This window comes from Rhyacophila brunnea, unplaced genomic scaffold, assembly GCF_057557595.1.
Source record: "Rhyacophila brunnea isolate RB1 unplaced genomic scaffold, BYU_Rbru_1.0 scaffold_8, whole genome shotgun sequence".
Taxonomy (NCBI): domain Eukaryota; kingdom Metazoa; phylum Arthropoda; class Insecta; order Trichoptera; family Rhyacophilidae; genus Rhyacophila; species Rhyacophila brunnea.
The window spans coordinates 19,731,290-19,756,986 of record NW_028233350.1 but is presented as its reverse complement, the minus strand read 5'-3'; the positions used below and the strand labels follow the sequence as shown (position 1 = coordinate 19,756,986).

The window sequence follows — 25,697 nt, the reverse complement described above, 5'->3', positions numbered from 1 at the left end:
AATTACATCTCCGCCCAGTAAGTGATTTTCATTCACCGGACGAAGGCATTTACTCATAAATAAAATATTAACGTAGTTGAGCAGGGAACCAGATCAGGTGTTTTATTCAATTGTTTATAGAAATCAGGGTTGCGGTTCGGCCCGTTTTTTATTTAATATTTACAGAAACCAACAAAAGCCTGTTGATAACAGGTATGTGTCATTACCTATCATTGTTCGGTAACAAGTTATGGACTGTGTTATTCTGAAGGGAATGTTGCAATCGACGAATCTCCACGCACAATTCCTTGTTTCTACATATAAGATCTTCATTCTTCTTCTGCAACTGCTTACTTTTCTCCTTTACAGCTTCATGTGTCATTTTATCAACACATAAAGCCATCAGTGGCTCACTCAGATCTAGGAAGACAAAATACAGTTCCATCAATAATTACAAATAATAATTTATAAATTTTATTACTGTTCACAATAATAATTTATTACCTGTATTTGTATTAGTTGTAGCGTCTTGAGTATTTATAACTGACGGACTGATTTGTGATCTTTTAGATTCGGCCAGTTTCGTCTAAAAGAAAACAAAAACACTATCATTCAAAAGAAAGACTTACTACTTATTGAATGGTGAACTCTATTATAATGTAGATACAGACCTCCAAAATCTTAATAGAATACAAAAGTTTATTGTATGCAGTAGATGTTTCAGTTAAGAGTGTTTTACATTCATGATACTTGTCGGCTATTGTTTTGTATTCTTCTTGTACTTCTCTGAGTCTCGTCTGCGCTGATTCCAAATGCTCTTCAAGTTGTAAGTTTTTCGCTGACAAAGCAATGTCGTCAGGTGAAGGATTGATATTGACTTCTGGAAAATTGTAAAATCTATCAAAACCAGATCTAAAATGGTACATTACTACATAATTAAATTTTTAATTTAGTATTGTTAATTGAGGCTTTTGACATTACAAATGTTTGGATTCAGAGCAACGACCCAATGATGAATGGTTATATGAGTGTGTATTTTCAAAGTGAACTTATTTCACTTCAACAAATTTTGGGCAAAAGCCAAAAAACTGTTTACGGTGTTAGCGCTTGGCCACAGTGACGGGCGGGTAGTGGGACGGCAGCGGCTGGTACAACTCAAAAGTGTAACTGTGTGTGATATACCCCTCATATGTAAAATTATACGTATGCAGTCCGTGAGCTTTTGTATCGGAGAGATCGTTGTATAGCATTGAGATCAAAAAATGATGTGTTGTTTGTGGAGTATTTCATTAACATGTCAAGTTGTACATATGTTAGAAAACCATTTAGATGCAAAGCTTGTTTGCAGACAGTAATGTTCCAATTTTTATTAGATTCAATAAGAACATTGATTTGATATTTGTTGGTTGCTGGGTATGAGTTGATATTTACAAACACCTACATGATAATGTAATTTTCAAATCATTCAAAATTCTATAATATGAATATATACATACAATATGATTGTACTTCTAATTTACATACCTACTTATTTTCGTTTGTCTTTCCCTTGTATTCCTGTACATAGTTTTATTACGCATTTTTTTAGTGTTTTATTTGGTTCCATGATAAAACAGAAAATGACAAAACAGAACAGCCAGGGTAAAAAAAAACATTCATTTTTGTGAAATCTATTTATTAATTAAACATTTTTAGTGCATTTTTTTATATAGGTATATAGAGGGGGCAAATGGTTGGCTAGGGTCTCAATGAAATGCACTAATGCCAATAGGTACATTTCTATAAAGTGTTGAGACGCTACTCTACAGATGGCCAACAAATCCTATCTCTAGCCTCCACGCGGCGTCCCCTGGGCAATGCAGATGTGGTGTGTCTTGTGACAGTATAACTCATCTGTAGCTAATAGAGAAGGGTGAAAGGCGAAACTCTGGCGCCTTAAAACGAGAGACCCCTTGGCTACGGGAAGGAAAACCCAGACAGAAAACCACACACCAAACCGTTTGGACAGCGTGGTGTGTTATGTCCAAATACCCCCATGGAACAAGAACAAAAATCTCGGCCCTTATTCTCCGGAGGCCAACCTAACACTGATCACGGCAGCAATCAGCAAGGGAAGGCAGAGGGTGCTAAGAATCCCCGGAAAGACGGTAACGGCTGCCTACCGATGACCATTGCCACCTATAACGCGAGAACATTATCCAGCAGCGCCAAACTTCTAGAGCTCGAAAAAATCCATTGGGATGTTGTCGGGCTCAGCGAGGTAAGACGACAAGGAGACGATATCGTCAATCTCCACAGCGGACATGTACTCTGTTATAATGGGACTAAGACCGGACGCACAAGCGGTGTCGGATTTTTAATCCACACACTCTGGAAAGATCGCATAGTTGAATTTGATTTCTCCTCAGATAGAGTAGCAGGTTTAACACTTCAGCTCAGCAAAAGATACCAGATTCTGCTTTTGCAAGTTTATGCGCCCACTCAAAACTCACCTGATGAAGAAGTGGAGGAGGTATATGAAGAAATCAGTACGTTGAAAAATAAACGGAAATGTCATTTCACTATCATCATGGGGGACTTTAATGCACGAATCGGATCTCAACACCAGGATGATGTAGCGGTCATGGCACCAGGGATGGCCGAGGAGACATGTTAGTGGAGTTTGCGGAAAACCACAATCTCTACATCATGAACTCATTCTTCAAAAAGAAGCCTTCCCGAAAATGGACATGGCGAAGCCCAGCAAAACGAACCAGCGAAATCGACTACATCCTCACCGACAAGAAGGATATTTTTCTAGACTGCACAGTCATTAACAGATTTAATACTGGCAGCGACCACCGAATGGTAAGGTGTAAAGTACGATTTAACATCAAACGTGAGAGATCCAAACGGATGCAGAAGCCCAGAGTCCGCAGAGGTTTGAGAAGCAGAGTCGAATTCCAACAACAGCTGGAGAACAGGCTAGCGGCTTTCCAGGCTGAAAATGACCCCATCTCCCTACAAAACACCGAAGCAATAACAAAAATCATTATAGAATCTTCGGAAGAGACAGTTGCTGCTGTGGTTGAACGAGTAAGCAAACTTTCAAAGGAAACGTTGGATCTTATGAAGCTGCGTAGGAGTACGAAAAGCGAGCAACAAGTTGCAAATGATCTCGAGTACTCCACGCTGTGCAAAACTCTACGTAAAAACGTACGAGAAGATCTTCGTAAGTTCAATATGAACCTTGTAGAATCAATTGTTGCGTCAGGAAGGAGCTTACATAAGAACAAGCAGCATCTGTCAATAGGGAGACGGCAGATCACGACACTAAAAGCGCAAGATGGAAGTATCGTGCGTAACTGGGATCATCTACTGGACACTGTTGTAGAGTTTTACAGCGCTCTATACAAAGATGACACTGACATCAATTCAGATCTTCCGGTGAACGGAGAATATGGAGATCCTTTTCCCGAGGTTACTACCACAGAGGTGGAATATGCTATAATGTGCATGAAGAGTGGGAAAGCCCCGGGAGAAGATGGGCTGACTATCGATGTTCTCAAACTGGCCGGGAGGACGGTGAGCGAAGTGCTCGCACGTCTGTTCACGTCTTGTCCGCACGAAGAGAACATCCCAGAGTCATTATTATTCTCCATAAGAAAGGAGACACTGAAGATCTGAAAAACTATCGACCTATTAGTCTACTGCCAATTCTGTATAAGGTTTTCACGAAAATACTCTCAAACCGTCTCGAAACAATTTTAGACGAGAACCAACCAAGAGAGCAAGCCGGATTCAGAAGAGGCTACAGTACTATGGATCATATACAGGTCGTCAGGGAAATCATACAGCGCTACCAGGAATACAAACTGCCCTTATATCTTGGTTTTATAGACTATGAAAAGGCGTTTGATTCCATCAAAAAATTCTCAATTATAGACGCCCTTAGCAACCAAGGAATTTCCAGACGCTACATAAACATATTGAACAGTATATACAGTGATGCCACAGCATGCGTGAAACTCCACAAACGGTCGTGTAAATTCCCCATTAACAAAGGTGTCCGGCAAGGTGATACCATTTCACCTAAACTATTCACCGCTACTCTTGAGGACTTATTTAGGAAACTTGATTGGGAGGAAAAAGGTGTTCCAATTAACGGAGAGCACCTCAGTCACCTGCGCTTTGCAGATGATATTGTTATACTCTCACAAGACCCGAAAGACCTCCAAGGTAGAATGCAAGAACTCGCGGATGTCAGTCAAACGGTCGGTCTAAAGATAAATGTCTCAAAGACAAAAGTGATGATGAACTGTTTTTCGGACCCTGCGATTATCTGTATTTCTGACACCCAACTCGAGCAAGTCAGCAGCTACATCTATCTCGGACAGCAGGTGTCCATAGACGGAAGCATGCACGATGAAATTGCTCGAAGAACAAAGCTGGGATGGAGTGCTTTCGGACGTCTGAATAGTATCTTCAAGAGTGACCTACCATTATGTCTTAAGCGTAGGGTGTTCAACCAATGTGTGCTACCCGTGCTCACGTATGGCTGCGAGACGTGGACCCTCAACACGAGAGATGTCCAAAAGTTAAGAGTCACACAGCGAGGCATGGAGAGGTGCATGTTGGGCATCACGCGAAAGGACCGTGAGAGAAACGAATGGGTTAGGAAGCAGACAAGAGTACGCGATGTAATAGACGGCCGCTGGACAAATGCCGTCATCCAACGGTACCCAAGGGGTACGAAACGGCCACAGGGTCGCCCTAAAAGCGGCTGGATTGACGAACTGGTAAAGTTCGGCGGAAATACGTGGCAGCGAACGACACAGGACCGAGAGAGTTGGAGAAAGCTTGGGGAGGCCTTCATCCAGCAGTGGATTGACCCCGGCTGATGATGATGATATAGAGTATAAAATTTTATAATGTATGTTCCAACTGCATGTTGGCCATTCGGTGTAAAAACGTCAATTTAATCAATTTGTTACGATTACTAAGGTACTCGATTATCCATATTCTTTATTGCAAAAGAAAATGAATACATGGAGGATATGAATTTCCAATCTTGGCATGCTTTGTATACAGCTGTTAAAACATGCTGGGTGGTTTATCAATCATTGTTCCGTCTCAGTAAAAGACATCTTTGTTTAATTCTGAGAGCAGATCACCATTCCCAATTACCAATATTCTTTCTGGGTCATCATCTCCCATATCATGCAAAATATTTATATTACATATATATTTTGTTTATAAACCTAAGTTTTATAAGTATTTAATTAATAAATAGATTCCACAAAAATGAATGTCTTATTTTCCTCCTGGCTGTTCTGTTTTGTCATGTTCCGTTTTGTCACCATCCTGTTTTGTCTGGTTACCATTTTATTTAGATATGAATGTGATTTCAATGCTATATGGCCATCAGTTTCCATTACAATAGTGAACTGCAAACGTATAATTTTCTGGACACGATGGTGAACAACCAATGTTAAAAAAAAGTCTGTTATGGGGCGAACACATTACCATCATGTCACTCTGAATCTGAAATTTTCTATCTTCATCTCAACATGACAGCACGCGATGTGATGGTAATGTGTTACGGCCATTAATAATAAGATATCCTTAACGATGTGGTGACTCCTTTATTTCATGTAAAGCAAATGATTGTAAATAAGCTTAACTTCATACCCATATGACCATCTATACTTGAATTGTTGAAATTAATATTTCTTTTCATATCGTGCATGCTTTGCCTTCTCAATTTCAAGTCATTTCTAGCCCTGGGACTGTTTTTAATCATTGAATTCAACTCAGCTTGTAGATCATCAGTGCGTGTCTAAAATGTTAAAAAGACATTTTACATTAACACTTAGGCCCACCACCCACGGAGAACTGAAGTCCGACGGAACTGAAACTAAAATTCAAACCAGTATCTAGCTAATGTATTTCAATGGCGGCTCGCTAAAGGCGAGACTGGAATCTCTCAGTTTCAAAACAGTCGCGAAGAGACGCAACATGCTAGTCGCGCGGTCTCTCAAGTTTCCAGACGCCGTAAAACAGTGGTACCAACATCATTAGATTCGGTGAAAAATCATATTTTCTTACCAAAATTGGTAGCACTGCGTAACACAACTAACTTAACTCGCGTAACTTGACTTGCTCGAAGACATTATTTCGTCGCCCCAAAAGCAAAAGGGCACATGTGCAATTTTGACGGTTTTGAGTTATGAATGCAGTTTTCTTCGTAATTTTTTTCTCACATTATGGGCAAAACGGCATTTATGAATCAAAACCCATGAATTCACAATTGAGCAAAGAAAATAAAGGTTAATTGTGTATTTGTAAACTGATCTTCATTTAATGTATAGGAAAAAGGTAACATGTACACGATTTTAGGAACTATGTGCAATGTTTACAAAAATAATATAGGAAAAGGGTAACAAGTGTAATTATTTAAAAGTGAGTAAGGGCCAGAAAAAGGGCACTTGTGAAATTTGTGAAAAATTTAAAAACATGTTGGCAGCGGACAAAGAGGCCCAAATAAATATTTAGGAAGATCACAATAAGCGTAAAGTGGACGCTCGCAAATCAAAAGATAAAGCTATTCATAAATGTATATAGGAAAAAGGTAACATGTGACTTAAAACCTCTTAAAAATCAAAAATTGACAAACTATAAAAAAAATTTAAATTGCATTTCAATCTTGAGTAATTAGGTCACATGTGTTCCAAGTTCCATGTTGAAGATGCCAGTCATTTCAGAAATTCCATTCATTTGATTTTACTCATATAGACTTCATTCATGCATATTGCATACGCAACTGTCAAACCGCACTTGCGCGTGAAGCGTTATTTGGCGCAATGCTCATATGTAATAATATTTTATTACGGTCATATACGACATTCTAAGGTGATGGCAAATTAAATATGTGTTGACTTGTACTAAAATAGAATTTACTTCCACGAATAGAATAACTGTGTTTTGAAATCTTATATATTTTTGTTTCATTATCATTCAGTAATAACTGTATTTGGTAGATTAGTAACAATAGATGATTAAAATTTCATTGAAATAGATTGAACAGTTTGAAAATTATAGCGATTTAAAATTTTTAGATTTTTATCAAACACAGATACAATAGTTTCTTAAAACTAATCCAATAAAGATTTAAGTAACTCGCAACATGTTTTATTAAAAATATAAAATATACAGGTAATTTCCCAAATGTCAATAACGTTTTGTCAAATCAAAAACAATGCCGAATTGATTTCATTTTTCAATAAGGTAAGTTTCCAGCGCACCCTCAAAAATTACAATCCAAAAAATCACCGGCCGCCACTGGTTTCAAGGTCAAAGTGGAAATAACCCTTTTAGAAAAATCACTCCTAAATTAATGTAACCTACTTGCAAAATACTATTGATGGAGGTAAGTTCGTGAAGCTTTCTCTCTTTGGTTTCCAGTTGTTGCTTTGCCATTTGCAGTTCATCAATTAATTTATTGTGGTTGTCTTTATAAACATTTAATGATGATATGCTTGTTTTAAGATTCTCGCTAATAAGTTCTGTGTTGACAATTTTTTCCCGTAGTTCTGCATTCTCGGCTTGTATACTGAAAAGAGAAAATCAAGTACACATTTTATGCAGTTTATTTACATTTAAAAAATGATATATCCTCATTATGATGGCTGTCCACGAGTCAAAAATTATCCATAAAACACTGCTGATGGAAATGTAAGAATTTGGGCAATCATCATGATGCTTTAAATCAGTGCTCCGCAACCGGTGAGCCGCGGAGCATTGCTTCAAACAAAAACAAAAATAATTTTGTATATTATACAATACTTAATAGCCAAATTTGTGTACATGGCTGGTAATACATTTGAGTACCTGCATGAACTTATTAAAACAATGCAAGGTCAAAATTAAAATAGTATATTGACGTGATCTGATAAATCAAGGATCTCTACAAATGTACCAAAGGACCTACCAGACCACCAATAAAAACAAGCAATTAATTTTGGATCCGTCTCAAAAACATTTAACTTTGCTTCAAAAGAAATTTCTTCATTACTTTCATACAATCAATACGACTGGATTCGAAACCTTTTTGCAACTAATGCCGAAAATTTAATACAGTAAAACCTCTTTAACCCGGCACCTGCCTCAAAAATCGTATGACGCACCATAACTACGCATGAATTTCATTATCGTCTTTGTTCTATACTAAAAAAAGCAATAAAAAATATGTCACAGCTCCAGTCGAGAACCCAAAGCCATTAAGATAATTTCGACACACTAAAAAACCGTAATAAATCAGTTATAATATCAGAAACACTCGAACAAACGAATGCTATCCAAATTTGAAAGAACTTACCGCAAGTCGCCATTTTGTAGCAACTAGTTAGAGCTCTGCGCGGTGTGTAATATTTCGACACTTGTGCATACGTTCCCACGAATCGAGCGTTACTAATTTTCAAGTGCATATCGATAAATCACATATTAATGTCTTCGGGTTGAGTCGTAAACAAATATAAAGGGGACCCTTTTAATATATTTAAACTACACAAACACTTCACTTATTGAATATTATTGATAAATTAACACGAACTCACATATTTAAAAAAAAAAACAAATACAATAATAAACCTATTTTAAAATTCTTTAGATGTGTGATATATTTTAAAGCAAGGTGACAGACATAACGCAACATCACACGTTGGGCACATATAGCGAGAGAGTTTTGTTTTTTTCGGATTTTTTTTAGAATTCCCGCATACGAAACATCTTCTTCTAGGCTTATCGGTATTTTGTGTCGGTAAAATGTATTCTGGCAAATGTCCCGTTGCACTTTTGGGCAATAATCGTACGGGATTATCGCTAGTTGACGCTGTCGGCTTAGGCAGGGGTGCATTTGAAATTCTCACACAATATTTGTCCACTAGTTGTTTTATTACACAGAGTTGAAAATCGCCCAATGTTTTTTTGTCAGATTTAATAAATTTATATAAATAAAAAGCATTTAATAAATATAAGTCGATCATGTGGAATGCGACCTTTTTATACCACTTGATCGATTTTCTCATACACGACAAGTTGCTAAGCATCATGTCGGACTTATCTACCGTACCCATATTTTTGTTATAATCTATAACACATTTTGGTTTTTCAATGTTTTCGCCAGTTCTATAGTTCACTTTTCCCGTTGGTCCAAATGATGCATCGTGGAGGGTGGATAGCATGTGAACATCCCTCCTATCGTGCCATTTCAGAGCCAAAAGTGGACTATTGTACTTAGCCTCGGTATCTCCCTTTTTCAGTTTGCTGAACTCTGGCATATCTTTACGATTTTTTCTCACTGTACCGCAAGCATTCGTTTTGTGAGAGTGAAGGTATTTAAAGAGCGCCGGACTCGAATACCAGTTATCACACCATAAGGTGTGACCTTTCCCGATATAGTCTTTCATTAGCGTTGTCACTACCGCACCGGAAATACCGAGATTTTCATTGTCTTGTATGTCAGTCCCTTCCCCACAATAAATTATAAAGTCAATAATATATCCTGTCATTACGTCACACATCACAAACATTTTTATTCCAAATCGATGTCTTTTGGAAGGAATGAATTGTTTAAAAATTAATCTACCCTTAAACACGATTATGCTCTCATCTATGCAAAGATTCTGATACGGTATCATCGTTTCCCTAAAAATTGTTCTTGTGTGTTCTAACAGTAATCTAATTTTAGCTAGTCTATCATTTGAGGCGGTCACACTAGGATCAGAAAAATGAAGCATTTGTAAAATAAGCTGGTATCGATTTCTAGCCATTATTTTCCCAAAAATGTCTGCATGCAGGTAAGGATCGGTACTCCAATGTTCCTCTATCGACGTGTGCTTATTTCGAGTCATCAGCATTGATACGGCAAAAAATGTATACAACTCCGGCACTGACGTGTCTGTCCAATTGTGTGACCGCGATTTCGGTCCGAGGTCTCCCGCACTGTACGAATGGTTAAAAAATGTATTCGTTTGGTTCACTATTTCCGACATTATATTTTTATTCAAAAAATGTTCAAAGAAAAGACATTCGGGAGAGGATTCGTCCAAGTCGTTCGATGTCACGCCAGATCGACAATCATTGAATTCGTGAACTATTGGAATATACGGACCAGTTCTCCATGACCGCAAAAATTCAATTGGCTCGTCAGAGTCCGTATCGTCAACATCATGATCAGTCTCATGTTGTTCCAATTCCTCTTCCGACATGTCATAATCTGAGTCCAATTCCTCATTAGTACGCACATTTTCTTCCTCCATATTTACGCACTATAAAACTATGAAATGTTTTTAAAATGTTTAACTACAGTATTAAGAAACGCCAAATCACAGAAACCATTAAACTCACACACCATAGTTATTGATATCAGTATTAATTTTCACATTCACTAAAATGGGACACGGTAGACAGTACAAAAAGTATTTTAAAAATCGCGATAAAATAAAATCATACGTTCAATAGTTAATCATGCCAGTTTTAATGTGATAAGTACACCAGACAGCAAAAAAAGTATTTATCAACGATTGCGGTAAATATTCAACTTGTATGCGATAAATACATTCCCGCGCAATGGCCCGCTCGGTTGAAAGTCTGTCGTATACTGCGCAGACGCGGCGCGCAGTTCAAACTGATTTCTGTCGACCGGCAAAACTTGGCCGTACGAATTGGTTCGAAACTTTGGTGATTATTTTATATTTAGAACCAATGCTTTTAAAATATGTCATAGGTGGCAGGAGAAGGACAAATCAGGCCAAATTTACGTGAAAAAATCAGTCCCGTATGATAAATATGGACGCGGTGGCATCGATTTATACACATGCGCATTGCGAATTTGGCCGATTTGTACAAGGTGTGTGACATCGGCGCCGGCCGGGTTAATAAGAACACGGATAATTCGAAATTTTCATAAAAAAGTCTCTTGAACATTATTTTCATATAAAATCATACCTTTAATTCGAAATTATTTTAGAGTCCTGGCATATAAAAATATTCCATAAATCCTTATAAAGTACACTATTTCATGAGCCAGTCATTGAAAATTGTAACAGACTTTTCTTAAAACATCATAAATTACTTATTTTAAGGTAATAAAAATAATCCTGACATTTTGTGACCCATTAATACACACGGAATCAGAAATTTGGTAGGCACATCTATGATCGTAAACAATATTAATGAAAATCAAAATTTTTTTTTTTTCAAAATTTTTATATTTTTTCTCCATACATTTCATAATTCGTAATTCGAATTTTTTTTCGATTTTCGGTCCCGTGGAATTCGTATTAATGAGGTTTTACTGTAGAAGCACTTATGCTATTTTCTGTATTTCGGTTAATAAAGAATATCCTCGTATTTCTGACAAGGCTATCGCAGTTCAGCTCCCATTTTCTACGAAATATCTAGGTGAGCAAAGTTTTTTAACTCAAGTTATAATTAAAAATAATAAACAGTCTTGCTTGAAGGGTCTTGACTAAGAACTTCGAGTTGCTCTTTCAAATATCAAGTCAAAATATATAAAGCTTTTACGTTCATTGAAACAAGCTCAGGTATCATATTAATTAGTTATTTTATTGATAATATAAATACTAGAAATGATTTTTTTTGAGTGTATGCATTGTTTATGCAATTTAACACATTCATATCTAATGGCCAACTAATGGTTACGTGCCTAGCGCGTCTTTAGCACTGAGACTTTTAACTATAAGTCTTCAACCTAACGAAAAAAAATGGCACAGAAATATGTGTTGTCACTTTTGTGGACTTGGTACGACTACATAATTACACCATTATTTTCACAAAAGAAAAAACATTGCAGTGATATTTCAATTAATAATGTTAGAGTGATTTCAGCTGTAAATATATTATAAATAGTTAAATATTATTACAATACAGTGAGTATAAAAAAACACACATGCTTTTATGCTTCAATATTTCAACATCAGTTCATTTGTTAAATAACCTATGAACGTAATTAAAGTGATAAGTTTCATACTATATTTTATTCATTTGGCAAGTGATGAGCAACCCTTTTTTCAGGAGAGTTAAGTTAAATACCAAACTTTTTGGCGGGCACATTTATATACATTGAATAGATATATATTTTTCGCATAATTATTCAACTGATTATTTTACCAAACAAAAAAATCTCATTCTTTTCATCGCAGCATTAGACTTTGCTATGAAAAAATCATCTCAAACTCGTTATTTTTTATTTTCACCTCATGCTGAGACTATAATGAGAAAGGACTGAAGTTGTCCGCAGCCATAACCACCAGTCTTTGCGTTTCCCTTTATGCCCTATACTGGCTCCTGCATTTCCTATGGCGGAAGAGTCAACAGGTGTGCAGGGATCAAACACAACGGCTGGTGGTTTGTGTCAGCAGACAGCTTAAAGATTCTATTTTAAGTTAGTTTACAATTAATTACATATTATGTAAAACATGATCAGTGCATTCTATAGTAATACATATGGATAATACGAATGGTGCATAGTTGATTTATTGTTTCACAATCTACTGTTATGTCAGAATAAACACTGCCAAAGTGATTGCAATGCATGTACATGTACCTGACTATTTCATCTGAGATGGATTTCATTTCTTGTAGTTTCCATGATACATCTTTAATTTCCTGTTCCTTTTCATTCAAAAGAACTGACAGACCATCAATGTTGGAAAGCAACGAACATCTTTCTTCTTCCTTACACTTCATTTGAACATTAATATTATTGATTTGATGATTCTGGTTGTACACTTGCAAAGTAAGTTCTGATATTTTCGATAGTTGATTGTTCAAGGCGAAAACTTTTTCCGAAACATCTTTTTCTAAATTTAAAACTTTCTTTGCATTCGCTTCGTATGATTCTAAAAATTCTGCATTCAGTTCTTCGAATCTTTTGATTTGATGAGACATTTTTTCATTCAAATCAAAATTCTGTTTTGTTAAATTAGATAGTGTCGCATTTGCATTATTGTTTTGGTCGAGCAGTTCTCGATTGACGCGGTCAGATTCCTCTAGTTCGCATTTTAGTCTATTAACGTGTTCCGCAATTTCAGATTTATCACGTCCTCCTACGATAATTTGAGATTCCATAGCTGTGACGGATTCACGCAAACTCTGAATTTCCCTTTTGCATTTGGTATTTTCTTCCAAAACACTATTATATTTTTCATCAGCATATTTAGAGTCATTTTCATTCTTTGTCGATTGTCTCTCCAATTCCTCAATCTTGCTGATATGCAACTTCAATTCCTCTCCGAGTGACGTGATAGTAATAATATCAGCATTATTTTTTTCTATTAAATTGTCTCTATTTTCAGTTAACACACAAGCTTCTTGCTTGATTAAAAGAATTTCATCATCTCTCTTGGCGATTGTATCTAATAGTTTGGCTTCAGCAGTCATCAGGGATGCCAATCGGTCCTCTAAGCTGTTTATTTGATTTTTAAGTTTGGTTTGCTCATTATTTGATAGTTCATTCTGATCTGCAATATCTCGTTTCTCCGACTCTAATATATTTATATGTCCTCTCAGCTCTATTTCAATACTCTCCAAGCGCACGATCTTTGATGAGAAGTCCTCAATTTCAGATTTAAACTGGCACTTTTCATGAATCAATAGATTTTTTGCAGAACGTTCAGCGTTTAATTCTTCAGTAATATTGGAAACATCATTTCTACAATTATCAATAGTCTGATTCAAACTGACACATTGTTCATTCAGAGTTTCCAATAGTTTTTTAAAATCATCACTCGAATTTTGGGCATTCATTTGACAATCGAGAAGATCTTTCTTTCTTGAATCAACTTCAGACTGCAGAGATTGAACAATTTCTTTGGTATGTAAAAGTTCTTTCTGCAAATTTTCAATAACACAATGATTTTTAGATTCTACCGAATCAAACAAGGAATTAAATAACTCGATCAGAGTCGAATTTCCTCCATACAGTATGGATTTACTTAATAACTTCTCTTCGATTAACTCTTTACAGCTGTGGTAGTCATTGATGTTGTCTTCCACTTGCAATAGTATGTTCTGTGTCACATCATTATCGTTATTCAATGAAAGATTTTCTCCGATGCCTGGATGACCGTTCGGCAGGGTTGATTCGCTAATGGCCAGTCTCAACGTGTTCAATTCACTCTTCATTCTCATGTTTTCTGGGCATTTACAATCTGACAAATTACATAAGTTTCGAAGCTCTCCCTCGAGGAATTTGATATTATTGTCCACTTTCACTTCATTGTTGATGTCAGACATTTCAAAGCTTTCCTTGTCAATCGATTCAATATCTTCAGATGTACGAATTTTATCATGCTCGGGTGGAAATTTGGAAACATCTGAGTTCAACTCACCATTAGATTCTTTGTTTATGTAACTCACTTTACAGGGTGATGTTTGTATTGACGAATTCTTCGAAGGTATAACGGCTTGAATGGAAGAAGAGACAGTGATTTTTTCAATTTTCTGTTCATTGAAAGTAATTTGTTTTTTCAGAGTGTCAACTTCCTGAAGACTTTCCATCAATTCCATAGACAATGAATCATAGTCATCTTGGAGGGTCTTGTATGCCTTCATATGGTGATCAAATTGGATAATTTTATCTAAAAGACCTGTATTTTCATCACATTTAGATTTAAAATTTTCAATTAGCTGCTGATAATCATCGACACGATCTTGAATTGTGTCTGCAGAAGACAAGTCTGGAACACAGGTGGCGACGGCTACGGTTTCAGTCCGACAGTTGCCGTCTTCAAAGTTATTTTCAGAAGATTCTTCAATAAGCTGCGAAGATTGATCAAATTGTTGACATTTGTTATTGAATAATTGGAATGAAATTTCATTTGAATCTCTGTCGGAGAGGGTTTTATCTCGGAGCATCGATTGCAATAGAAATAGTTCTTGACTGACATGTGCTACAGTGGAGGCAGAGAAAGTATGCAAGTTGTTATGATAGTGCTGCATGGCCGCCAGGCGAGATGTCAGTAATGTGAATTCCGCCATCGACACGATCTGATCGCTGCGTTGTCCTAATATTTTTCTATGTAGTTCTTCAGACTCTTTGACCAGTTCTCCGATTGATAATCTCGCTTCATCCACTTCAATTTTGAGAGATTCATTTTCCATCTTCAACTTGTCATCTTCTTGTTCGATGGTATTAATTTTCTCTTCAATCTCTTTAATGAACAACGAATGTAACGATAGAACCTTACCAAAATTCATATTTTCATTATCATCGTTGACAAGAACATTATTTTGCGTTTGCACATAAACGACACCGGGTATATTTAATTTAATAGATGCTGCCAGAATATCACTCTCAATTCTAGCTAAAATGACAGAGTAATTTTCAATTTCCACATTTTTATCATCCAAGGTTTCTAAATGATAAGGATTGGTTTGAATATCAGGAATAAAGGAAGTTTTCTCGTCGCTTTCGATATTGTCGAAGGAATACTTTTCTATAGCCGCGCAGAGACCTCTATGTGTGAGTTCCGAGAACCATTCTATGAATTGTTTCGCATTAATCATTTTCTCACAGTCACAGAAAATGATATTTTTGAATTGTGACAAAACAAAATTAAAATCCATTATTTCTTTTTGTACAGTCCGTAATAAATTTTTCAATTCATTATTGGTATTTTCTAGAATAGACATTTTTTCCTTCAATTTTTCACTTAATTCGACTTCAGATTTGAGAGAAACATTAAGTTGGGATATTTTATCAGTAATTTTGGAGGTATCGAGTGATGTATCCGTTACACATTTAGGAGTCAATAGTCTTTTAGCATCCTGTTTGAATTTATTTGGTGACGGTGTTGCCGTCAATTTTCTTTGTAATTTTTGAACATTTTCTTTGTTGTTTTCGAGGTTATTCAATATATTTTTGTGGATTTCCAAATTCTTATTATTACATATTTCCATGTTAAGCTCCTTGATCAACGACTGATTCTTCTGTGTGTCTTGCTTAAAGTGATCAATTTGTCTTTTAAGGTTGACAATTTCACTCCTTTCAAATTGCAAATCATTGTTATTTTTGTGAATGTTACTTTCCAATCTGGAGATGTCAGCATTCAAGAGTTCTATTGCGCATTGCAAATCGGATATATCTTTTGATTTATTTAAAATGACTTCCTCATATTCTGCGATCTGTTTGAAAAGTTTATCGTTGCAATCGGAAGAAAGAGATAGTTTGTCTGACAAATCTTTATATTCTATTTTCAGTTGGGCGAATTCAACCTGAGAATTGGAATCATTTTTAAGTTCAGATTGCAAATGAGCTATTTCAATGTTTAAGGAAGCATTGTTTTGATATAAATTATGTAGTTCGTCAGATTTAACTGCAATAATTTCTTCATGACCAGTAACTTGCCGGAGAAGTTCTTTGGATTTGTCTTCTGCAGACGCCAACTTGTTCAGCATATCATCGTATTCACTCTTCAACTGATTTAATTTAAACTGCGAGCTCACTTCATTTTGCTCAAGTGTACATTGCAAAGCCAATATTGTATTGTTTAAAACATCAATTTTATATTTAAGTTCAGGTATCTCTATCGAAGACTTCTCAATAGCTCCTTCTTGCATAAGAATTTTCTGTAGAAGTTCACTGTTGTGAATTTTTACTTGAGCCATTTCACCGAGTCTATCCGTATTTTTCTCCAGTTCACAATGCAACGTCGATAATTTACCATTCAATGTATCTACAGACAGTTTGAGTTGACATATTTCATTAAATCTATTGGCGATAATTTCTTCACTATCAAAGATTTTTTTGAGAAGCTCTTGATTATTTCCTTCCAGGTATGATAGTTTTTCAGTTAAATTTTCATTTAATGACTTTAATTGATTCATTTCAAAGGATGAATCGGCTTCCTGAAGCGCAGAATGCATGTTGGTCAAGTCGTTATTCAAAATTTCAATCTTGCATTTGAGATCAGATATTTCTTTAGATTTATTCAAAATACTTTCTTCGGTGCTGAGTTTCAAGTTTGTAATTTCATCGATACTATTATTGCAAGCATCCGTCAGAGATTGTATACATTGCTCTTGCTCCTTCAGTTTGTCATCTTTATTTAACATTTCTTTCGACATAATGCTAATTTGGCAATTTATAGATTGTAATGTGGTGTTCAATTCCTCTATTTCCGATTGCTTTTCATCCAAACTCATTTTTAAAGTTTCAATATTTTTTTCAAAAGCATTCTTATCCCCTTCGTTTGCTATCAGTTCATTCATGTCATTATAATCGCGTTTGGCAGTTTCCAACGAGGCAACTTCTGTCTTTAATGAATCTACCAGCCGGCTTTTAGCTTCAATTTTGATTTCTAAAGATTCAATATCTGTCTCAAGATATGATATACATTCTTCACTGTCAGTGAATTTTTTCTCAATAGATATATAACTGTTTTTTAATCCGTCCAATTCTATATTTAAATTCATCAGTGAGCTTCTCAAGGCGTCAATCGTTTTATCTTGCTCTTCCGATTTCAATTGAAGAAGGGCATTGTCCGCTAACAGTTTATCGACGGTTTCTTTAACTGCAAGCGCGGACGCTTTCAAAGTTTCATTTTCTGTTTTATTGAATGTCGATTCCAAAATTTCAGACTTCAGCTGATCAATTTCAGAATTTCTCTGATCAATCTGCAATTTCAAATTATTTATCTGAATTATATGATCGGTATCGTTAACTTTAATTTTACTCAATTCACCATCTGCGCTACAGTCAATATTAGTTACAGCTTCCTCATCTATAAAATAAGTAACATCTTCAGTTTTATTTGGAGCGGGTAGTAAGGGTTGAACTTCCGGAGGCATTTCTGTAAGACTAGGTTCCCCATCACTGTTGACAGCCAGAGAAATATCTTGCGACATATTTAGGAAGTTTAGATAATAAGAGTGTTGGTGTGACACGGAATGGGCATCATCACCGCGGGCTTCTTTCAAACTTGAAAGCAATTCTTTCTCGCGTTTTTGACTTCTTTCTTTCAATTGATCCATTTGGAATTGAATATCTACATTTTCACACTGGTAGACGATCATTTTCTTTTCACTCTCCATCTAAAATATAAGCACACATTAATAACAAGATGTTTTAACTATGTATATTATAATATGTACAATTTGTTCACACTGAAATAAATTGATTGTCGAAATTTGATTATCACCTTAAGCTTCTCAGCGAGTGCCTTTTCTTCTGTTAATTTTTCATTTTGTTTATTAAGGACGTCTTCTCTTTCTTCAAACTCTATTAACTTTTTTTCAGACAAGAATTGCAATTGTCTCAAATCGTGTAATTGTTTAAGTAGGTCATTCTGAAATGCAAGATTTATTTTTTAAGTGCTTCAATTACTTATTTGTACATATTATTATTACATTGATACAACTTCACTAAAGAAACACATTTACCACTTCGTATGGATATCTTTGTTCCAGCGATGTCAATTCTTCGAGCTCTGTTAGTTCTTTACGAATGTAGCGGTTCTCTCGTATCAAAACGCATGGTGGTTTCATCGGGTTAGCTGCAATAAATAAATTATATAAAATAAAACAATTTATGTAGTACCTACTCAATCTACATCTATCTAAGCAGACCAGTGGAATAACATGTAATATAATCGAAGAATCGACAGTGAACATAGACAAGTGAAGTATGGTAGAATGTAAGTAAATTATTATTTTCAATCCCAAATGGAGCAAATGAATCACCTGAATTGAGGTTACACGAACAGACTTTTTACGAGGAATTGTTTTGCCCACTTTGACATAACATTGTTATTTTTGGCAGACAATAAGTAATCTACCAACTACCCCACTGTGGGATTTATAAGTGTAAGCTTGTGCTATAATATACTATGTGTATTATAATATACAACATCTACAAATTAATATTGACAACATTAATTCGTTGTGAAAACAGATTGAATAACTATTTGGATAAAAGATACGATGTTTTCTTTTTGTTTTACCTATTTTATCAAGGTTTAGTGTCATAGTGGAAATAAAGTATTTTCAGTAGAAATATATTAGAAGAAGCTACATAATTTATGTAAATCAATATTACAAACCATAACATTTATGTATAGGAGAGCACGATGGGGATTTTTCAGATATAATTGAATCATCTGAAATTAAAGTTATATCATATTATTTATACAAATTATATAAAAAATAAAACATATCGTCGGTATACTGGCAGAAAGCTATAAGTCAAAAATCCTTGTTTTGAGAAAATCGACTTTTTCTAAAATCAAGAAGTTTGGAGCTCTCTATTTTTTCACCTAAATCATTATTTATTAAACCAACCACTCTATGAAATGCATTAATTATGTAAGAATTCAATTGAAGTATAAGCAAGTGTTTTTTGTAATAATTATTGTTGATTTTTTGAATTTGTAAATAAAATGGTGACTTATCGTTTTCTACCAGTACACTTTTGGATTCAATGGAGTGGCAATAGGCTAAATGTTATAGGTAGTTGGCTAGTAATATTACAGGACTCCCAATTATTATATAAATGGATTTTTTTACTTGCAAATTTATATAAATTAGAAATTTACACAGAAATAGAGGTACTTCTGTTTGACATTATTATGAAAAAATATCTACTTTGATGACTTTTTTGTGTATCATTGGTATTTTAATTTCAAATTAAAATAGTCTTCATATTTTTTTTCATACAATCAAAACCTAATTAATTATGTCAATTACGTGTATTTAGGGGAGAGGATAAAAATAAAAATGGGAATTACATAGTATTTTGTTTATTAATTTGTTTCCAAAAATATTGAAACAAGAGTTAAGTACCTACCTACCTATGATCTATTTTATAAAAAAAACATATATAAGTAATAGTTAATTATGTTAGCCGAATTGAATTTTACACAAATTGAGATAAATTACATAAGAGTTATTCCTCTTCCACATCAGAATCAAATTCCGATGGCTCAGGTAATGACGTCCTATCCAATGAAGTTGATGTAGGCAAATTTTCATACCACGGATGTAGTTCTGGAGGTATAATGTTAGGTACTACGACACATGGCCAACAAATCTTTATTTCTTCTTAGAAATACATAATTACGAATGACACGCGCTCTACCTTCAGCAATTCGAAGCCTCCGTATCTTTGGTGCATTGCTGTAAATATTTCCCAAAATAAAATCTTATTTGCGCTCAAAACTGCCTGATGCATATGAAATCAACTGTCAATCGATGAGTAGAATGCGCAGGTGACGTACGCAATTTAGTTAAGTTGGTACAAATAGCCGAGCAGTGGCATAAATGTGTACAGCCAAAAAGATATAAGTCACGTTGACGTTTTTGTGCAGCTATAGAAATATTAAATCTCTACAGTCATAAAACTTTAAGTGTACTTATAGTTATTTTCTAGTAAGAAATGCGCACATAATCAACTTAATTCGTATTGACATCTTTAAATTACGAAAACAATTAATGGAATATGAATGAGCTTGTTCTTTCAGACGATAGAGCGTGTTAAAATCTATCAAGTTGCATTATTAGGTCAAAACAGCAAAATTTTGACTTAACGTTTTCTGCCAGTATACTGACGATATATTAGGAAACAGTATCCACAATTTGATATTACAGTATATTTTGAGTACTTAAAGTCAAACAACGTTATCTATAAAAAAGGGTTTTTCTTTTAGATAACGTTATTTTACATTCTCAGCTACATGATAGTCAAACAACTTTATGTCAATCTTTTCTAATTTCTTCTTAAATCATCAGTACAGTTTAACGTTAACTACATAAAGTTGCCTTTGTTTTCATATTTTTTTAAAACCATACCTATAAATTTTAACATCACCATAAGCAAGATAAATGTACTACATATACATAATAATATATAAAATATGACCATTAGGTTTTAAATAAACATCTCCTTTGTTGAGTTACAAGAAACTAAAAAAACGTTTTTTGGCTCTCCTGTAAAGTTGCACTTTTTTAGATACATAGTGTTGTTTGACATGAAGGCCTCGATTTGCAATCTAACCTAGGTTCAATAACATGATGCAAATAAATATTGCTATTAGAGTGAATTGTCAAGCTGTTCTATTAAATACGGTTAAATCAGCAACGCAGGGATTTACTATTATCAGTACAGTAAGTCCTCGCGAATTTGACTTACGTGAATTCGTTCTTATGCGATTTAAAAAAAATATGTATTTTATGTCTTTCTACGATTAGAACAATTATTATATTCGTTAAAGTTCAAATCATGGATCATGTAAAAAAACAGTACTGTAAAAAAACAGATAATTACCAAGAAAAAGAGGAATATTAATAGAAGAAATGGAAAAAAATATTCGTAATATGGATAAAAGATAATATGCAGCAACAAATTCCAGTAAGCCTTATAAATAGCCCTTGTACACATGCATGGATTTATTTGCACCATAGTGTGTATTTTAAACTATCGCGAAAATAACTGTTTACAAGTAAAAGTGCTGACTGTCTCTCCAATCTCATTCTTCAAGCGTAAGCGAGACGCAATGTTGTCATCGTATGGTGCTATTTAACAGATTCAGACAAGTTCGCAGATAATCGGTAGACGTCAAAATATTATGTGCAATGTAGTTCGTATTTTCTCCGACAGGTTCGCCACTATCGTTCTACTGCGCATGCGCACCGCCATGCAAGTACAAATTATTGCGTGAAAATTCAGAAGCTTTTGAACTTTTTTGATATATGCATGCAATCCTGCAACTTGCACGATGATATGTGTTTACACGTGCGTTTCCTTGTTATGGCCGCGATAATACGTAACGTCAGCAGTAAATCCATGCATGTGTAAACGGGGTATTATGCTCATACAGGAGAAAGCCTCGAGTCTTTTTGAAGACCTAAAGTGTAAAAATGATATTAGTGTTGTTACTCATACATTCACAGCAAGCCAAGGATGGTTTCAAAAATGTAAAGATCGTAATAAACTACACAACATCAAAGTAACAGGTGAGGTTGCCAGTGCAGATACAGAGGAAGCTATGAATTTTATCAAGAGTGCATCAGAAACCATAAAAAATGAGTATTAGAGGATTGTTTTTTTAAATGTATGTAGGTCCATTTTATTTTCACCCATCCTTTGAAACCAACACACGTTACTATTTAAAAAATGCATGATTTTAAGTGTCACCACTTACACGAAAATCTTCGGAACGAATTAATCACGTAAGTCGAGTACTTACTGAATTGACTAAATTTCTCAGGGTTTCGGGCGTTAAGGGTAAAAAGAAAGCTACTTGAAGGCGAAGTAACTATAGACACTGCAGGCATCTTTAAAGTATTAATGATATAAAAACTCTACCTAGGCATATAATCTCATCTGGAGGATAGTGTTTCGTGGAATCTCTCGGAGTGCTTCTACCGAGACACGAGGAAGTGGAATCGCGGTGACTTAAAATGCTGTCGTCTCTCTCTGTCACATTTGAGAGTCTGAGTATTCCGAGATCGTTGTTGGACTGGAATCTATGGCATGAAAGACTAATGTTTAAATATAGTCATTTATTCTATACTATAATACAGTACTCTCAGTAATCCGCCACCCCAAAAACCAGACAAGTGTCCAATTAGTGAAAGCGGTGGATTATAGTGCATACATACAAAATATGGTAAAAATTAAAACAGGTATTTCGTAAAAATAGTTTTTTTTTTTGAGAAATTTGTACTAGCAAATTACGGTTTTATTTACGTTAAGTATTTACTAAATTATACATATTTATAAACTAAGTTTATTAACAAAATATTAAGAGCGTACTTCAGTGAAACGGAAAATAATTTTCAACAGTAGGTGCGACGAAATTTCGCACTCGCCGACAATCGGAAACCGACAGTCGAGGTGTACGCACGTCGATTTGTTTTGTCATAGCGTTGGATGAATATATTCTTAAATCATGTAAAAATGAAAAAAACTTGAATTGAATACTTGAAAAAGGAAACATGTCAATGAATATACTATTATTAATAGTAATATAAAAAAATTAAATGGATGCATGTTGAATTTTGATGACAAATTGTATTTCGTTCGGCACGTGTCATTTGCACAGTCCGCGCATCGCCTAGCCACGATCATTTTAGACCATGCCTCAACTGAAGTACAGCCTTAAACAGTAAATCACTTTCACCAAGGCAGATATTCTTGAATGGCTCAAGATTCCTGGTTTTCCCTATGACCAAAAGCTTCATTTTGTGTCCCGGTTGCATTAGAGCACGGCATAATAAATTGTGATGCGGTCCTTGGGCACTTTCCTCCCTGGTACTTTCTTCGTGATGAACGTACGTTTTACGAAGGAGAAGTTTCCAAAATAAACCCGCCTCATCTGCGGTGTACGTGTATGCGGAGGACTACTGAATTTGAGAATCGAATACCGGCGAATTATATAGCTTGATTTTGTGCTTTCGATCAGTAAAAATAACGGCGGATTATAGTAGTTGTCGGATAATAGAGCGGTGGATTACTGAGAGTTTACTGTATATACAATAACGAATGGTATATGACGCTGGTAAAGTAGGCTGAAAAGTTGTTCTGTCATAAGCAATATGACAAATCAAGTGACAATTTTCAAAAACTCCAATTGAAGTTTGATTGTATTTGAGAATGTATTATTTTCTCAAATACCGCATCCGTAATGCCTAATTCTGTCCCTAGTTTAAATTTGGATTTGGCAAGTTTTGAAAATCACCTCTTGAGATAATGAAATATTGTATTCTTGAACACTCGGCTGACATAATTTCCATTTCTGGTAGCCAAATTACAACATTCTAGAAAACTCCCAAACTCATGCCAATCATAAACAAATATTTGTATTTATTTTGCAAAGTACTCAATACATTTTTACCTGTTAAGTGTAAAATCTGTTGTGGAATCTTCCTGGATGGGGGCGAGGGAAGAGATGGAATGCTGGGAGGCAGACCAAGTCTTCCTGCGCTGGACGGTGGCTTTGGAGGTGGGTACAAATACTACATTGCCCATCAAAATTTGATTCTTCATTTTTCCCATCTGCTCCTGCATCTTCATCATGTCCGCCTGACAAAATGTAAAATGACAATTTGATTTTTCTGTACCAGCAGAATACAGCCTGTATCTAACTACGTTATAAAGAATTTGACGAGTAAATACATACTGATACAATCATAATAAATTCTTAAACCCCCCATCAATAATCTTGTAATGGTCAGAATTAGGAAGAAAGATATTATATTTAATTCTTATGTTGGTGGTATAGTTGTAACTTTTAAATAAATGAAACGATCGAGGAATGGTAGACCGGGATGTACAACGAAACAAAGAATTTTACGAATCGTGGCATAGTGAAAAAAGTACTTATTTCTGCATGGCTGGAAGGATAGAGGAGGGTAGGGTAGGTAGTCGGGAAGTACCCCTTGAAACCGCCTAACCTAAATCGCCAACTTTTTTTCAATGCCAAAGTACGCATACATAATTATAATAATAACATGTCATCGAAACATTTTGTTATTTCAATCAATATTTGTCATAGCAGATCACAAACCTTCTATGTCAAATTTTATGATTTTGACTTTATGGTATCAAAAAATCAACAAAAAATTAACGGATCTGTTGAACTTTACCTCCTATGTCAAAGAGAAAAATAGACGAGTTTATTGATCTTTTAATTAAAACTCCTATGTCATATTCATCGTATTATGCTGCAAATAAATCAGTTTTAACCTTCCCCTGTAAAATCATATTTTTTGACTAAGGAGGTTTGTGATCTGCAACATCGATATATCTCTTGTGAAAAAGCAAAATATACTTAATATTTAATTTCTCTGAATTTAACTAAAGTGAAAGCGAACCCTTCCATATCAATACATACAACAAAAAAATATCAGGTTTTAATTCAATTATAAAATATAATTCACACATAATTTCGATATCTTTGAATAGGTACTTCCGTTTATATGTGACAATTAAAAATATATGTATTTTACACTGAGTCCACTTAATGTCGAATTGGTCATTTGTCGAATTGAGACTTCACGTAATATGCTAGCAGCACCATCGCAGTGTGAGAATTGTTTAAGTGTACGAAGTATAGATCTGTGTACCTCCAAAAGCTTCCTTGAGTGCAATTCATTCTGCAATACTGATATTTCTTTTGTGAGTCTTTTCAATTGCGTTGCGTCACTCATCACCTCATTCACCTTCGGCTTATTCTTAATATTTTTAGCACGCATCGCGAACCTGGGAAAAAATTCAGAATAATAATTAATCAATACAATAATTATAATAGTTGATGTTTTGACTCTAAACAAAAAACTAATATAGTTACATCAATGTGGAATGCGTTTCATCCAAAGTTGCCGGGGTGACTGCGCAGATAATTCCAGTTTTAGTGTTGCCGCCGAGAGACGTCTGAAGAATCCGAGTGAGTTTACTGTCACGGAAATTGATGAATCTAGAAGGGAAAGAGTGAATTATATAGTGGAAGACAGTGGTTTCCAAATTGTTCAATATTCTGTGTATAAATTTTTACGCAGCTCCTTAAATAACACAAAATTAGTGAGATGAGCGATATTTGTATAGGTAGTCGCAATGTTTGTATACCACTGGTGTAAGAGTTGTTCGAGAAAAGTTTCGGCTTAAACATACTGATAGAACAATTTTCACAAATCCAGATTAGATAACAATTATTCAGTCA

The 25,697-nt window shown here is 35.0% G+C and overlaps 1 protein-coding gene across 2 annotated transcripts in view; it reads right to left on the bottom strand.

The window, feature by feature from the left end:
- Window positions 1–87: 87 nt before the first annotated feature.
- The window catches only part of LOC147064009 (uncharacterized), a 35,457-nt gene continuing 9,847 nt past the window's right edge, over window positions 88–25,697 (bottom strand). The window contains exons 6-18 of one of the 2 annotated variants that reach the window (XM_085959155.1): window positions 25,329–25,454; window positions 25,105–25,240; window positions 23,874–24,061; window positions 22,343–22,503; window positions 19,083–19,139; window positions 18,424–18,536; window positions 18,183–18,329; window positions 12,587–18,075; window positions 7,366–7,570; window positions 5,650–5,797; window positions 651–859; window positions 484–565; window positions 88–399 (exon numbers count right to left, since the gene is read on the bottom strand). In XM_085959155.1, the coding sequence (XP_085815281.1) occupies window positions 203–399; window positions 484–565; window positions 651–859; window positions 5,650–5,797; window positions 7,366–7,570; window positions 12,587–18,075; window positions 18,183–18,329; window positions 18,424–18,536; window positions 19,083–19,139; window positions 22,343–22,503; window positions 23,874–24,061; window positions 25,105–25,240; window positions 25,329–25,454 (7,258 nt within the window). In that variant the 3' untranslated portion in view covers window positions 88–202. Of the gene's footprint in view, window positions 400–483; window positions 566–650; window positions 860–5,649; window positions 5,798–7,365; window positions 7,571–12,586; window positions 18,076–18,182; window positions 18,330–18,423; window positions 18,537–19,082; window positions 19,140–22,342; window positions 22,504–23,873; window positions 24,062–25,104; window positions 25,241–25,328; window positions 25,455–25,697 lie in introns of those variants that run through there. The other variant, XM_085959156.1, reaches the window with a different exon arrangement.